Genomic DNA, 13,565 nt, shown 5'->3' on the forward strand with positions numbered 1-13,565 from the left:
ATTCCCCAGTTGATGGGCACCCCCTCAACTTCCAATTCCTTGCTACCACGTAAAGAGCAGCTATAAATATTTTTGTACACGTGGGACCCTTTCCCCTTTCCATGATTTCTTTGGGTAAAAGACCTAAAAGAACTCACTTTCATTTTTAACAGGGTTACTAATAGAGAATTCTGTAAAATAATTACAAGAAGAACAATAATAATAGCTGATTTTATATAGCACCTTGAATTTTGCAAAATATTTTATAACCACTGTCTCATTTGATTCTAATAATAACTCTGTGAGGTAAGTACTAAAGACATTATTATTCCCATTCTACAAAGAGGAAACTGAGACTTAGAAAGATTGTAACTTTCTTTTAGTTAACATGGCTAGACGATGCCAGAGCAAAAATTTGACTCCAATTTCTATGACTTCAAATTGAGCATTCTAATCGCTATGGCAGGATATTTTGTATGCTTGCTTTTGGAGTAGATGGAGAAATATGGAGTAGAAGATTGCAGAGTTACGTGGATTGAGAACTATTGAACTAATGAAACCCAAAGAGTATCCATTCATGACTTAGAGGGAAGCCTCTAGTAGACAGAGGGATCTCTGTCTATAGCTCTATTCTGTTCAAGATTTTTACCACCAAATAGGATGAAGGCACACTTGTCAAATTCGTAGATGTCACATGAAGCTTAGACACATTGACTGGGAGTAAGGATGACAAAATATTTCAACAGGTGGGAATCATAGGCTGAATCTAATAAGATAAAACATTTATGTAATGAAGTAAGTGAAAAATCTTATTGTTTAGTTTGAAAAAATAAATTTCACCAGTACGAGATTGAGGAGGCATGGCCAGACAAGAGTCCTTGTGAAAATGATCTGGGGGTTTTACTAGACTGAAAACTCAAGATGAGTTCACAGTTCAGTATGGAAGTTAAAAAAACCCCAAAAAACTAATGAAGTCTTAAGCAATGTTAAGAGGCTTGGAATCTATGACATGGAAGATGATAATCCTGCTGCATTATGAACAGCCTGCATATGTTGTATGGTGCTCAGTTCTGAGACCTGTAGTAACAACCTAGAGAGCATCCATAAGGAAGCAGTCTATGCTGAGGCAATCATGCCAGATGAAGATCTGTTGGAGAAACTGGGATGGTTAACCTTAGAAAAGAAGACTAAGGAAGGAAAGAAACACCATTTATTAAGGCTGTACTATGTGCCAAGCACTATCTTAAAAGCTTTACAAATATTATCTCCTTTGAGATCAATGAGATAATATTTGATCCTCACAACAACCCTGGGATGTAGGTACTACTGTTATTCTCATTTTACACTTGAAAAAACTGAGGCAAATGGAAGTTAACTTGTCCAAGGTCACACAGATAGTAAGTTTCTGAGGCCAGATTTTAACTCAGGTCTTCCTGACTCTAGGCCCAATGTTCTATCCATTGTACCACCCACCTACATGGATATATGATGGCTATTTTCAGGTAGCTGAAAGGATGACATGTAGAAAAAAGATTTATTATTTTTCTAGCTGTGTGACCCTGGACAAGTCATTTTGCAGGACAATGGTCCTGCAAAACAAAAACAACAACAACAACAACAACAACAAAAAGATTTATTCTTTTTGGTCCCAGAGAGCAGAAATAGGAGCAATGGGTGAAAGTTGTAAGAGGACAACTTAATTTTGACACAAAGAAGAACTTTATAGCAAGTTAACACTGTTTGATAATAAAATTGTCTGCCACCAGGAAGTATTGGATTCTCCTTTACTAGAGGTCTTCTAGAAAAGATTAGATGACACCATTTGTTGGGAATGTTGTAGAAGGCATCCCTTTTCAGATACAGGTTGGAATAGATGGGCTTTCAGGGCCCTTACAACTGTGACAATGAGATTTTTTTACTTCAGGTATACATGCTGTTATACAGCAGGTTAGGAGGTAGCATATGAAATAGGATCACTGCCCACTTAAGAATTAGAGTGATTGGGGCAGCTAGATGGCGCAGTGGATAAGCATTGGCCCTGGATTCAGGAGTACCTGAGTTCAAATCCGGCCTCAGACACTTACTAGCTGTGTGACCCTGGGCAAGTCACTTAACCCCAATTGCCTCACCAAAATAATAATAAAAAAAAAAAATTAAAAAAAAAATTAGAGTGATTCCCAGCAGGAGCTAAACAAACTATACACTCTTTTTAGATTTAATGGAGGGGCAGCTAGATGGTGCAGTGGTTAAAGCACCAGCCCTGAATTCAGGAGTACCTGAGTTCAAATTCAGCCTCAGACACTTGACACTTACTAGCTGTGTGACCCTGGGCAAGTCACTTAACCCCCATTGCCTGCAAGCAAACAAACAAACAAACAAACAAACAAAAAGATTTAATGGAAAAAGACCCAGTGAAATCTCTACCGAGCTTGTATTTGCCTACTTCCCAAAACTTTTAACTATTTTACTTACTTTTACTTTCATCTCCACAGGATAATCACTTCAGTTTTAAAATCTGACTTAAATTCTAATTCCTTTTTATTGTGTCCCATACATGAGTTGTTTACTCTTTTTGGTTGCTGGTCATTGTATTTTAAGCTATATAAACTTTAACATCAGCGTGTTAATTATCTTTCAGAAATAAGGATTTGGGCAACTAGGTGGCCCAGTGGATAGAGTGCCAGGCTTGAAGTCAGGAAGACTCATCTTCCCAATCTCAAATCTGGTCTCAGACAGACACTTAGTAGTTGTATGACCTTGGGCACATCACCCTGTTTGCCTTAGTTTCCTCATTTGTAAAAGGAGCTAGAGAAGAAGATGGCAAACTAGTCTAGTATCTTTAAGATGCCAAGAAAATCCCAAATGGGGTCACAAAGAGTTGGACATGGCTGAAACAACTAAACAACAAAGAAATAAGTATTCACAGTCTTTGTCTTGGGAGCCTCAAATCTGAAGAATTTAAACTGAGATCTTAAACAGAGTCTCAATGTTCCAGTCCTATTACACTTTTCCTTTTATTCTATTTTGACTAAAAATTATGTGTTTATATCCTTATTTTTTTTTTAATTAAAAAAAAATTTTTTTCCGGGCAATGAGGGGTTAAGTGACTTGCCCAGGGCCACACAGCTAGTAAGTGTCAAGTGTCTGAGGCTGAATTTGAACTCAGGTACTCCTGAATTCAGGGCTGGTGCTTTATCCACTGCGCCACCTAGCTGCCCCCTATCCTTATTTTTCTTGAATTTCACTCTTGCTTTCTGTCTTTGGGAAATTTCTGTAATTGGTTATGTGTTACAATATAGATTGTTTATAAAATCCTATTAAATGCTTAGTATTATGTGAGAAAAATAACTTTTTCTCTTCTGTCTGAAACATTGGGATCTTTGGTTATAGAAAACATTATGTTCTTGATCCTGGTTATAGTAAAGCTAAGGATTTTGTTTTCCCTTCCAAATAATCTTATAAGTGATTTGCTTTGTGTCTTTCTCTAGGTCATAGTCCTGGGGCCCCTGTTTATAGAGAGAAGGAAGATATGTATGATGAGATTATTGAATTGAAGAAGGTAGTATTTCTTTTGTTCTCTACTGTTTTAACACAATGAAAATTTCTGGCAATGGATAAAGAAAAATAATGCTTGACAAGGCTCCCTATTAACTTAAGGATGAAATGTAAATTCATTTTCCATTTAAAGTTCTTAATCAGTTCAGTTGGCTCCTTCTTATATGTTATTCCCCTCCATGCACTGTACAGTCTGGCCACACTGATCTACTTGCTTTTCCTCACACATGAAATTCTTTAGTCAGTCTCAGAGCCTTTGTATTGGCTGCCTCTCTATACCTCAAATGCTCTCCCACCTCCCTTCAGCCTCTTAGAATCTCTTACTTTCTTCAAGACTTTAGCTCCTACTGGGCAGGAGTTGCTTTAAGTTCTATAGAAAGCAGGGATCCCATTTCATATCTAACATCTTAACCTGCTTTAGCACAATGTACCATCTTCTTGCATGGGGCTTATCATTTTCCCCAGCTGCTAGTGTCTTTCCTGTTTATTACTTTCCATCTTCTCTGTATGTATTCCCTAAGTACCTTTTTGCGTACATATTGTCTCTCCCATTAGAATGGAGTCTACATTCTAATCTATAGGGAAAGGACTATTTTTTGCTTTGTATTTTTATCTCTAGTACATAGCATAGTACCTGGAACAGACTAATGCTTAATAAGTATTTGTTGATTTATAATAATACAAAGTATACACTGACCAGGAAAATACCTAAACCTTCAAATTGTAGTCTGCTAGCCACCTAAGCTTATTCAACTAAGGTGTGTATTCACTGAGATTTATTATTGATAAACTTACTTGGTATATAATATGATTAACATTTCACATATTATTGATAAATATATATTTGTAGGGCAGCTAGGTGGTGCAATGGGTAGAGTGCTGGGCTGAAGTCAGGAAGCCTCATCTTCATTAGTTCAAATCTGACCTCAGAACTTGAAAGCTATGTGACTCTGGACAAGTCACTTAACCCTGTTTGCCTTGGTTTCCTGATCTGTAAAATGAACTGGAGAAGGAAATGGTAAACCACTCCAATATTTTTTCCAAGAAAACCTCAGATGGAATCGCAAAGAGTCAGAAATAACTCAACAGCAACAATAAAATCCTATCTATTTGGGGCAGCTAGGTAGTACAGTGAATAGAGTGGGGCCTGGAGTCAAGACCACCTGAATTCAAATGTGACCTCAGACACTACCTGAGTGACCTTGGGCAAGTCACTTAGCCCTGTTTGCCTCGGTTTCCTTATCTGTAAAATGAGTTGGAGAAGGAAATGGCAAACCATTCCATTATCTTTGCCAAGAAAACTACAAGTGGGGTCACAAAGAGTTGGATACAACTAAACATTAAAGCATCAATGCAGTTTTACTGTTGAATTTTTTTTCTTTTTAAACTTAGAGTCATTTTATTTTAAGTTATTTACATCAGTGGTGTCAAACTCAAATAGAAACAGATTGGGGCTACATCTTGACTTTGAAAACCACAAATTAACATTATCTGTATTGTATTGTGTTTTTATTAATTTTGTTAAACATTTCCGAATTACTTTTTTCCTTTTCTTTGCGGGGCAGTGGGGGTTAAGTGACTTGCCCAGGGTCACCCAGCTAGTAAGTGTCAAGTGTCTGAGGCCAGATTTGAACTCAGGTCCTCCTGAATCCAGGGCCAGTGCTTTATCCACTGTGCCACCTAACTGCCCCTCCCAATTACATTTTAATCTGGTTCAGGTAGCTATGGGCAGCCAATTTGATATCTCTGATTTATATTATTTCTAGTTATTTGTATCTAATCATACTATGTTATCATTTTTAGCATTTTGCTTAAAAACAATGAAGATGATGCTTCTAGCTCAATGTCCATAGAACCAGCTTCTTAGGTTGTCTTTCCAGTGATTGTAATGAATTGTATTGAACTATTCACAATTTATTACCTAACCTCTTTTTGACATGCTATATGCATTTGCAAGCTAGTTTGATCACTAAACAGAAATTTTGTGCTTTAAGGTAATTAACTTGTATGGGGGTGATTCTAGCTCACACCCCCATTGTCTCTCATTTATATTATTTAATAGCTTCATGATTGATCTCTCTGCCTCAAGTCTCTCCCCTTTCCAGCTCATCCTCGACACCTCTGCCAAAGTGATATACCCGAAACATAGGTCTGATCACATCCTCTTCTGATCAGTAAACACCAGTGGTTCTTTATTAACTCTGAGATCAAATGCAAATTCCTCTTTTTGACATTTAGAGCCCTTTACAACCTCGATTCAGAGGTGTACTGGTGCTAATTCATACTGGTTCATGAGAGCTGGTTGTTAAATTTTAAGTGTGAGTAGTTGTATCTCAGAAATCAGCAAGTGCTACAAATCAAGAATTGTTTGTTGTTGACTGTCTAAATTTAAGAAAGTGATGGAGAAAATGTTAATGATATAGATTACATTTAAAAGTGTGTCCTGCATACATTTTTTCAGAGAGCTTGTTAAACATTATCAGAAGTCCCCTACCTAGATCCAGCTTTTCAGGCTTATCATAAGAAAATTCCCTTCACAAATTTTGCATTCCAGCCAAACTGTCCATTTTCCTTTTCCTCACACAGGACATTGTCTCTTATCTTTTTGCTTTTGCTCAAGCTGTTCCCCTATGCTGAGAGTACACTGCCTCCTTATTTCTGCTTCATGAACAATTAAATGCTACTATGAGGCCTTTCCATCTTCTATCAACTACTAACCCCAAATTTTCTTATTTAAATTTATATATATAGGGGGTGGCTAGGTGGCGCAGTGGATTAAGCACCAGCCCTGGATTCAGGAGTACCTGAGTTCAAATCCGACCTCAGACACTTGACACACTTACTAGCTGTGTGACCCTGGGCAAGTCACTTAACCCCCATTGCCCTGCAAAAAAAAAATTTTTTTTAATATATATATATATATATATATATATCTTGTGTGTATGTGTGTATAAAATGTATGTATATGTTTATATATGTGCATATTATTTCTCCTAATAGAATATAAGTTCCATGAGGATAGAGACTTTCAGTTTTTGTCTTCATCTCACCAGTGCCTAAGAGAGTGCCTCTCACATAGTGGGCACTTAGTAAATGCTTAATTAATTGGATCAAATCTGAATTTCACTCCCTGAGTACTAGGTGACTGAGCTATATAGCCCAAGCTTACGACTGTGGTTAAAGATTAAAAATGGTATCTCTTTGTAGTTGACTATCTGGGTATATTTAAAAACAAACAACAACAAAGCCAAACCTGTAGATTTTTTTTCCTTTTAGTCATTACACTCTCAAAAAGGTGATGTGGATTTTATGAAAACAAAGCTTCGACGATTAGAAGAAGAGAACAGCAGAAAGGATCGGCAGATTGAACACCTCCTAGATCCTAATCGAGTAAGTTGTATAATCCTGATTGTTGTAATTCCCATGGTAAGGAGCATTCAGTCATTAATCGCACAGATCAAAACTTGAGAGTATCCAGATCCATAGGTCAGGATTAGTTTAGGTTAGGATTTATGTAGCTACTGTCATCGAAAGGCCTAGACAAACTCAGTTGTATGGATGTTCTGGGCAGATTTCCATTTGAACTCTGCTGAATTATAGCCTTCCCATTCTACCAGATATTGGAGTTGGCCATCATGAGTCCAGTACTCATCCTTTTAGCCATGTACCCATGCCAAGGGAGCTGTGGAGCAGGGAGGTGAATGCCCATGTCCTCCTGCAAATTTTGGAATGACACCTGCATTTATTGAGGGAGATTCAATGGAAAAGCTATAGAACCTATCCCTTAGAACTATGGGGTCCTTCATAATAGCCCATCTTCTAACTTCTGATAAGGAATGGTCATAATGAAGTTTCCTTTGGGCAGCTTCTAACTCTTCAAAGTAGCTATTAACTATGGGCAGGCAGGCGAAAAGGGATGTGTGGTACCTGAGTGCGAATGAAGGAAAGTACCAGAAATGAAAGGAAGCCAGTAGTTGGTGCAGAAGAGTGTGTTCTGAGTGGCAGCATGCATAGAATTGTTAAAGAAGAGTTCTCTTATGGGCAGAATGGTGATCTAGTTGTACGGTGGGTTATTACTCTAGGTACAATTTCTTCATTCAGTTTAAGAATTAGTTATATAGTGGAAAGGTGTACTTTACTCAGAGGACTGTTCCCCAGATGTGTGCCATAAACTGAGATCCATGGCCTATTGTATATGGAAAGGTGATCTAAGTAACAGATTTCCTAAAAGAGTTGGTAGGTAGGTGGTCTTTGTGGCAGTAGAGATCCAGCACAGAGGAGAAAGTGGGCCAGTTTGGTAATCATAACAAAAGATCATAGATTTGGAACTGGAAGGGGCCTTAGAGTCTATCAGTTCCAACCCTTTCATTAAACAGATGTGGAATCTGAGGTCATGTGACTTGTCTAAGGTTGCACAGCTACTGAAGTGTCTGAGGCAGGATTTGAGCCCAAGTTTTCTTGGACCTGAATCCAACACTCTAATCCATCACCCAGTACTACTTCTAGGGAGTCATCTACCACCATGAAGACCTGGTCCTGGGACAGGGGCAAATCCATGATGAAATCCAGAGACACTGTCAGTCATGATTGGGGAGGTGTAAGAAGTAGCTTCAGAGAACCCCATTGCAAGGTCCAAACCCCATAGTTTTTCCAACCAGGTTCTTGGCCTAGGCCTTGGACCTATTATTCATCCATACTAGGTGACATCAGGGTAGACCTGGGTCCTTCTTTAAAGCCTCTTTGTCTTTCCTCAGTGTCTTGCACATATTAGATACTTAGTAAAAAATGTTTGTCAATTGAATTGAGGTTTGGCCACTGAATGCCTGGCTAGCCAGATAAAAGGTATTCCCTATCTTCCGGTTTATCCAGCTCATTGTGGCTGAGCCAGGAGAAACAAACTGACAAAAGTGAATGTGTTGAGCTCATCAGAAATAGATTCCCTCTCTGGATTGCTAGAGGGGCTCTGGAATGAAGTAGCCAAATTTTCCTGGGCATACACAAGGACTTCCTGGATTGCTTTGTACAGGCATCTGTGTTCTACTTGAGATTTTAGTTTACAGCCTGAAGGGTGTTCCCAGCAAATCCTCGTCAGACCTACCAGATCTGTTGGTTTGCAGCCTTAGGCTATGGTGGGCCCTAAAATCGCTGTGGGATCTTTGTCATACCACTATTGAACCTCTTTAGCAGGTCACTGTTTCCTATCAAGAATGCCAGGCAGCATGACCAATAATCACAGGATGGGAATCAGACTTTCAGTTGGTTGGTGGGAAAGCCCTGTGGCCTCACCCATAAGCCAGCAAGTTCTTCAGCCTGCCTCTTGGATTTCCCCAGGGGCTTACTCAGCTGGGCAGGTACAGTGGGCATTTTCAGTGTTTCCCTTTTAATATTGCCATCTTACCTTGCAAACTCTAATTTTGACATTTTATTTCATCCAATTACACCTAGAAAGCACTGGCTCTTTCTTTCGGAGCCACTACTTTGGCCAGTTCAGATCCAAATCTATGATCCTAAGAAATGGTCTGCTAACAGTCTTTAATGACTTGGCTTTCTCCATTGTTATCCTAGAATCAGGGGAATGGGTTATGGGATGAACAAATAAAATGGCACTCTTGACTGGTAGAAGTGCCATAATCATGGAAGCAAGCTAAATGGCAGTGGAAAGAGCTGTGGATCAGGGCTGGAGGGTAATGCACGGACTTAGATCAATTAAGGAGCTAGGTAGAGTGTGGAAATGGGATAATCTATAGTTATAACCAAGGCAAAAATTCCCTGTTTTGGTAAATACAAGAGTTCAGCAGTTAGCTCGTCCTTTAGGGCTAGTAGTAGGGAGACATGGGTTATAAATGTCCAGGCCGGTTCTATACACCCTTGTTGCATTTACCAATACTATATGACTTGCCCAGGGGCAACAGTAACTGGGCTCATTCACTTAACTCATGGTTCAATTCTTCATTTGATATGTCAACCCCTAAGATTGAGGGAAATGTAAATTTCTATTCCTCAGATTAGGTGAAATAAAAAATCAATAAAATTTGAATTCCACAGACTATTTTTTAAAAATATTATTTTTTTGCTACAGGGCTGTGAATTTGCCCGGAGTATGGTTGACAAAAGGCCTGGTACTGGCTGGGTAAGTGTGATCTCCAGGAAGGCAAATAACTTTCCTATTGAAACCTTATTAAAATGCCAACCAACATTCAGACGAGAGCTATTCCTTCCTTAAAGAGATTACAATGATAGATGTGAAGGAAGAGCACTGAAGTACTCCTTCAGAATGTATGTGAATAGTCTTTGCCCAAAGAAGACATTTTATTGCATAATATATGGAGAGAATTAATTTCACAGTACCATGGGCTCTGGATCTGAGGGGCGATAGATAAACCCCTATTGTTTTCTTGTGGGCCATGAGCTCATCATTTCTCATTCACTACCTAGGAGTTGGGTATAGAATGGTCAGAAGCTCCAAGAAAACTTGTAGTCAATACAGGAGGTAGCACTCTTGACCTGGGAGGTGATGTTTCCCACTGCTCCTACATGCTTTTGAGAACCATTTTCCTAGAGTGCTTTGAAATTGTATAGGCCTTAACTCTTGTCACAGAAGGATTTTAGGTCTGATAATTAATGATACTTGAATATCTGAACTACAGTCAGAACCCTGAGGAAAGACTCCTAGATGGAAAGATGTCAAAGGGAGACATCCCTTCCCTGGTCTTTCTGTAGATCTCTATTCTTTACAGTTTGTGGTAAAGTGGATTTCTCTGTGGTACTTACTAAGACAGACTAGTCATGCTCTCCTGATATGGGTGATCGCTTTTGAAAGGATATTGTTTGAGGAAAAAGCAGATGCTATTTCCAAAATTGATACTAATAACAGTGCATGGGGTACACATATTTAAGGCAAATGAGGAAAGAGGTGGGGGTTTTACTGGAGTGGCGTGTTACATATGCTATCAGACACAGTTAATGTGTCCTTTGATTTTCTTTGGCTGTTTTTCTTTGTAATACAAGAAGGGCTTATTTGGTGGTGATAAGGTGTATTCAGGAATGATTGTGATTTAAAAATCAGAGGTATCAGTAATACTTACTTTAAAAATATTTAAGGCAACTGGACTTTACCCAACACCCTTTCAGGGAATACTCTTCAGATAAACTAATATCTGTTATGTCTTCCCTTCCAACTCTAAAAGTAGAGAATAGAGAAATCATATAAAGGGTTGTTCCTTTATTTGGCAGCTGTAAACAGGATTGTCTAATAAATTAATCTTCAGAAAGCTGGAGCTACCTTAAATTTTTTTTTAAATCAATTATCCTGTTCCTGTATATTTTCTTAGTACTAATGATAAACATGTTTAGGATTTCATTCCTGTTTTGGTGTACTGGTGGCTGTCTGCTGTATGTTTGTTTAAACGTAACACTATAAAGAGAGATTGAAAAAGACCAAATTTCAGGAGGAGACCGATGGAATAGGGATATTAGAAACCTCCAAGCTTGATATGTTTATATTCTTTTGGCAGGTCATTAATGGACTAAAACAGAGAATTATCAAGTTGGAACAGCAGTGCAAGGAAAAGGACAATACTATCACGTATGGAGACTTTTGCATTGGGCTCTTGTGTGGGTTGGGAAGAATCTTGAGAATCATCTTTGCCATTTGAAAGGGCTACATTTAGCTTACTTTATTATTGAAATCGTCTTCCACCAAGTTTTCTCAAGCTCCAGCTTGATTTTCCACCCTCAGAATCTCTCTGACCCTGTTTCCAATTCTATCTTTACTCTCACCCTACTCACTTTCTGACTAAAAGGGTTAGATACTTATGAATTCTTGATATCAGTGTCTCTCTTGACCTGAGGACCTGGATACAATCTGGGAGGAGTTAGCTTTCACAAAGTATCTCTTGCCTCCTATCTCACTAAGGAAATCCCAGGAAACTTCTGTATATGACATTTCAGAAATCTCTTTAGCTTGTGATCCTACCCAGGGAAACCACAGGGATTTCAATATCTGTCTCTTTGGCCCTCCAAAAGTGCCCTAAACTTCCCTAAATGTTAACATTTAAGTTAACATGACATTAAAAATGAAAAGAGCTTTTATTTAAAAGTCTGACAAAACCCCCCAACAAAACAAAACACAAAATGTCTTTCTGGGGCATGTGGATACACTGATCTTCACCACAGCATTGTAGCATGGTATCTCTGTGTCATTCTCCTCCTTGGTCCTCATGGTTCTTTTTGGAATGGGCTCCTCTCAAGTGCCTTGAAAGTCCCCTTCATATAAGGGTAAATGGGGTGCCACTTACTCTTTGTGGTACCTACCTGCTACATTGAATCCTCCCTCCAGTTGAAGGAAAGGGAGGGAAGAGAATAAACATTTATATAGTGCTTGCTGTGTGCCAGGCACTAAGTGCTTTAGAGAGATCTCATTTGATCTTCACGACAACCCTGCAAGGTCGATGTCATTATTATCCCTGTTTTACAGTTAGAGAAACTGAGGTAAACAAGTTAAGGAACTTGCCCCAGGGTCACACAAGCAGGAGTGTCTGAGGACAGATTTGAACTTGTGTCTTTCTGACTTTAGGCCCAGCATTCTATCTACTGTGCTATTTAGCTGCCTAAAAATGTGTTATCCCTTCTCATTACACCTCATACATGTCCTATTTACAGGTACAGATTCTTTGGGTCATACACAGTTAAGTTACATGTAATTAATGAGGTATATAGGTCATGAGATATCTCATTATACGCAGTCCTTGAGTTATACATAGTACAGTTACTGATATTAGACTACATATTCCCCCTTTTTGATGTGTGCCATCCTCCAGCTAATGCATATATTGCCCTTTACCATCAAATGTCAGTGAGCTACACGGGTGACATCCTTGTTCATCATCTCCAGAACATTGTACATTAGCCCGATCACTGACCATATCGTCTGGGAACCTATACTGACTTATCATTTCTGAACATTGTTTCTCTATCCCCTGTTGAGCAAGAGAAATCCTTGGGCAGCCAACTTGAAGTCCATATTCTAGCCAGTGGATGGTCTGAGGCTAATGGGACTATCCCTGCCCCTAAGGATCAGACCCTATAGTTGGTTGCTGTTGCCTTAGAACTGCCAAACCTGGAGTAATGTACAGAAAAGGGGTAGCCAGAGGTAGACACTCCATGGCCAGGGAGAAGTCTTCTCAGATTAAAGAAATCCTGGCATCTTTCCTCAATGTCCAAAGTTTTTCTCTCATTCATTTAGATTTTGACTTGAATCATCCTTATATAGGCTTTTCTCTGTCTATGAATGCACCTTCCTGGGGCAAATTCTCCCATAATCCTCTTCTTTTCATCAGCCTGACTAATACCTTTATGGACATCCAGTCACTGTGATACATTGCCTTTGTGAGGGCGTAGTCATTTGCTGGATCAATTCTGTATTATAGAATACTTAATCTCTTGAACTGGCATTATATAGAATAACTTTTCACTCTAGCTAGGTAGCACAATGGAGAGAGTACCCCTGGAGTCAGAAAGAATGGAGTTTAAATTTGGCCTCATACACTTACTAGCTGTGTGACCCTGGGGAAGTTGCTTAACCCTCAGTTTCCTCATCTATAAAATGAGCTGGAGAAGGAAATGGTAAACCATTCCAGTGTCTTTGCCAGGAAAACCCTAAATGGGGTCATGAAGAGTTAGACATGACTGAAATGACTGAACAACAATAAACTTTGCACTGGATCTGTTATCTTTTGCTTTCCTGTGATAGCAAGATTTCACAAAAGGACTTTATCCCCTATTCAGAATTTCTGATAATGAACTTAAGCATTATACTATTGCTTATTTCTCTTTATTCTCTTCCCTCACAGAAGCAATTGAGTACTAACTATTCAGGAATGTTAACCCAAAACTGCATTTTAACATATGATAGCCTTATTATTATTCAAGATTCCTATGTTAACCTCGTATTCCTGGGGAGAGAGTATGTGTGAGGCTATGGGGTCAGGAGCAGAGGACTGTGCCAGATTGGACAGCTCTCTCTAGCCTAG

At 38.9% G+C, this 13,565-nt stretch overlaps 1 protein-coding gene across 2 annotated transcripts in view; it reads left to right on the plus strand.

Annotated features, from left to right (window-relative positions):
• The window catches only part of IQCE (IQ motif containing E), a 69,107-nt gene that overhangs the window by 22,383 nt on the left and 33,159 nt on the right, over nt 1-13,565 (plus strand). For both annotated transcript variants that reach the window (XM_043976822.1, XM_043976823.1), the window contains 4 exons: nt 3,468-3,538; nt 6,811-6,924; nt 9,614-9,664; nt 11,049-11,119. In XM_043976822.1, coding sequence (XP_043832757.1) covers nt 3,468-3,538; nt 6,811-6,924; nt 9,614-9,664; nt 11,049-11,119 — 307 coding nt within the window. The remainder of the gene's footprint in view (nt 1-3,467; nt 3,539-6,810; nt 6,925-9,613; nt 9,665-11,048; nt 11,120-13,565) is intronic.

Source organism: Dromiciops gliroides, chromosome 1 (assembly GCF_019393635.1).
Source record: "Dromiciops gliroides isolate mDroGli1 chromosome 1, mDroGli1.pri, whole genome shotgun sequence".
In the NCBI taxonomy this organism is placed as follows: Eukaryota; Metazoa; Chordata; class Mammalia; order Microbiotheria; family Microbiotheriidae; genus Dromiciops; species Dromiciops gliroides.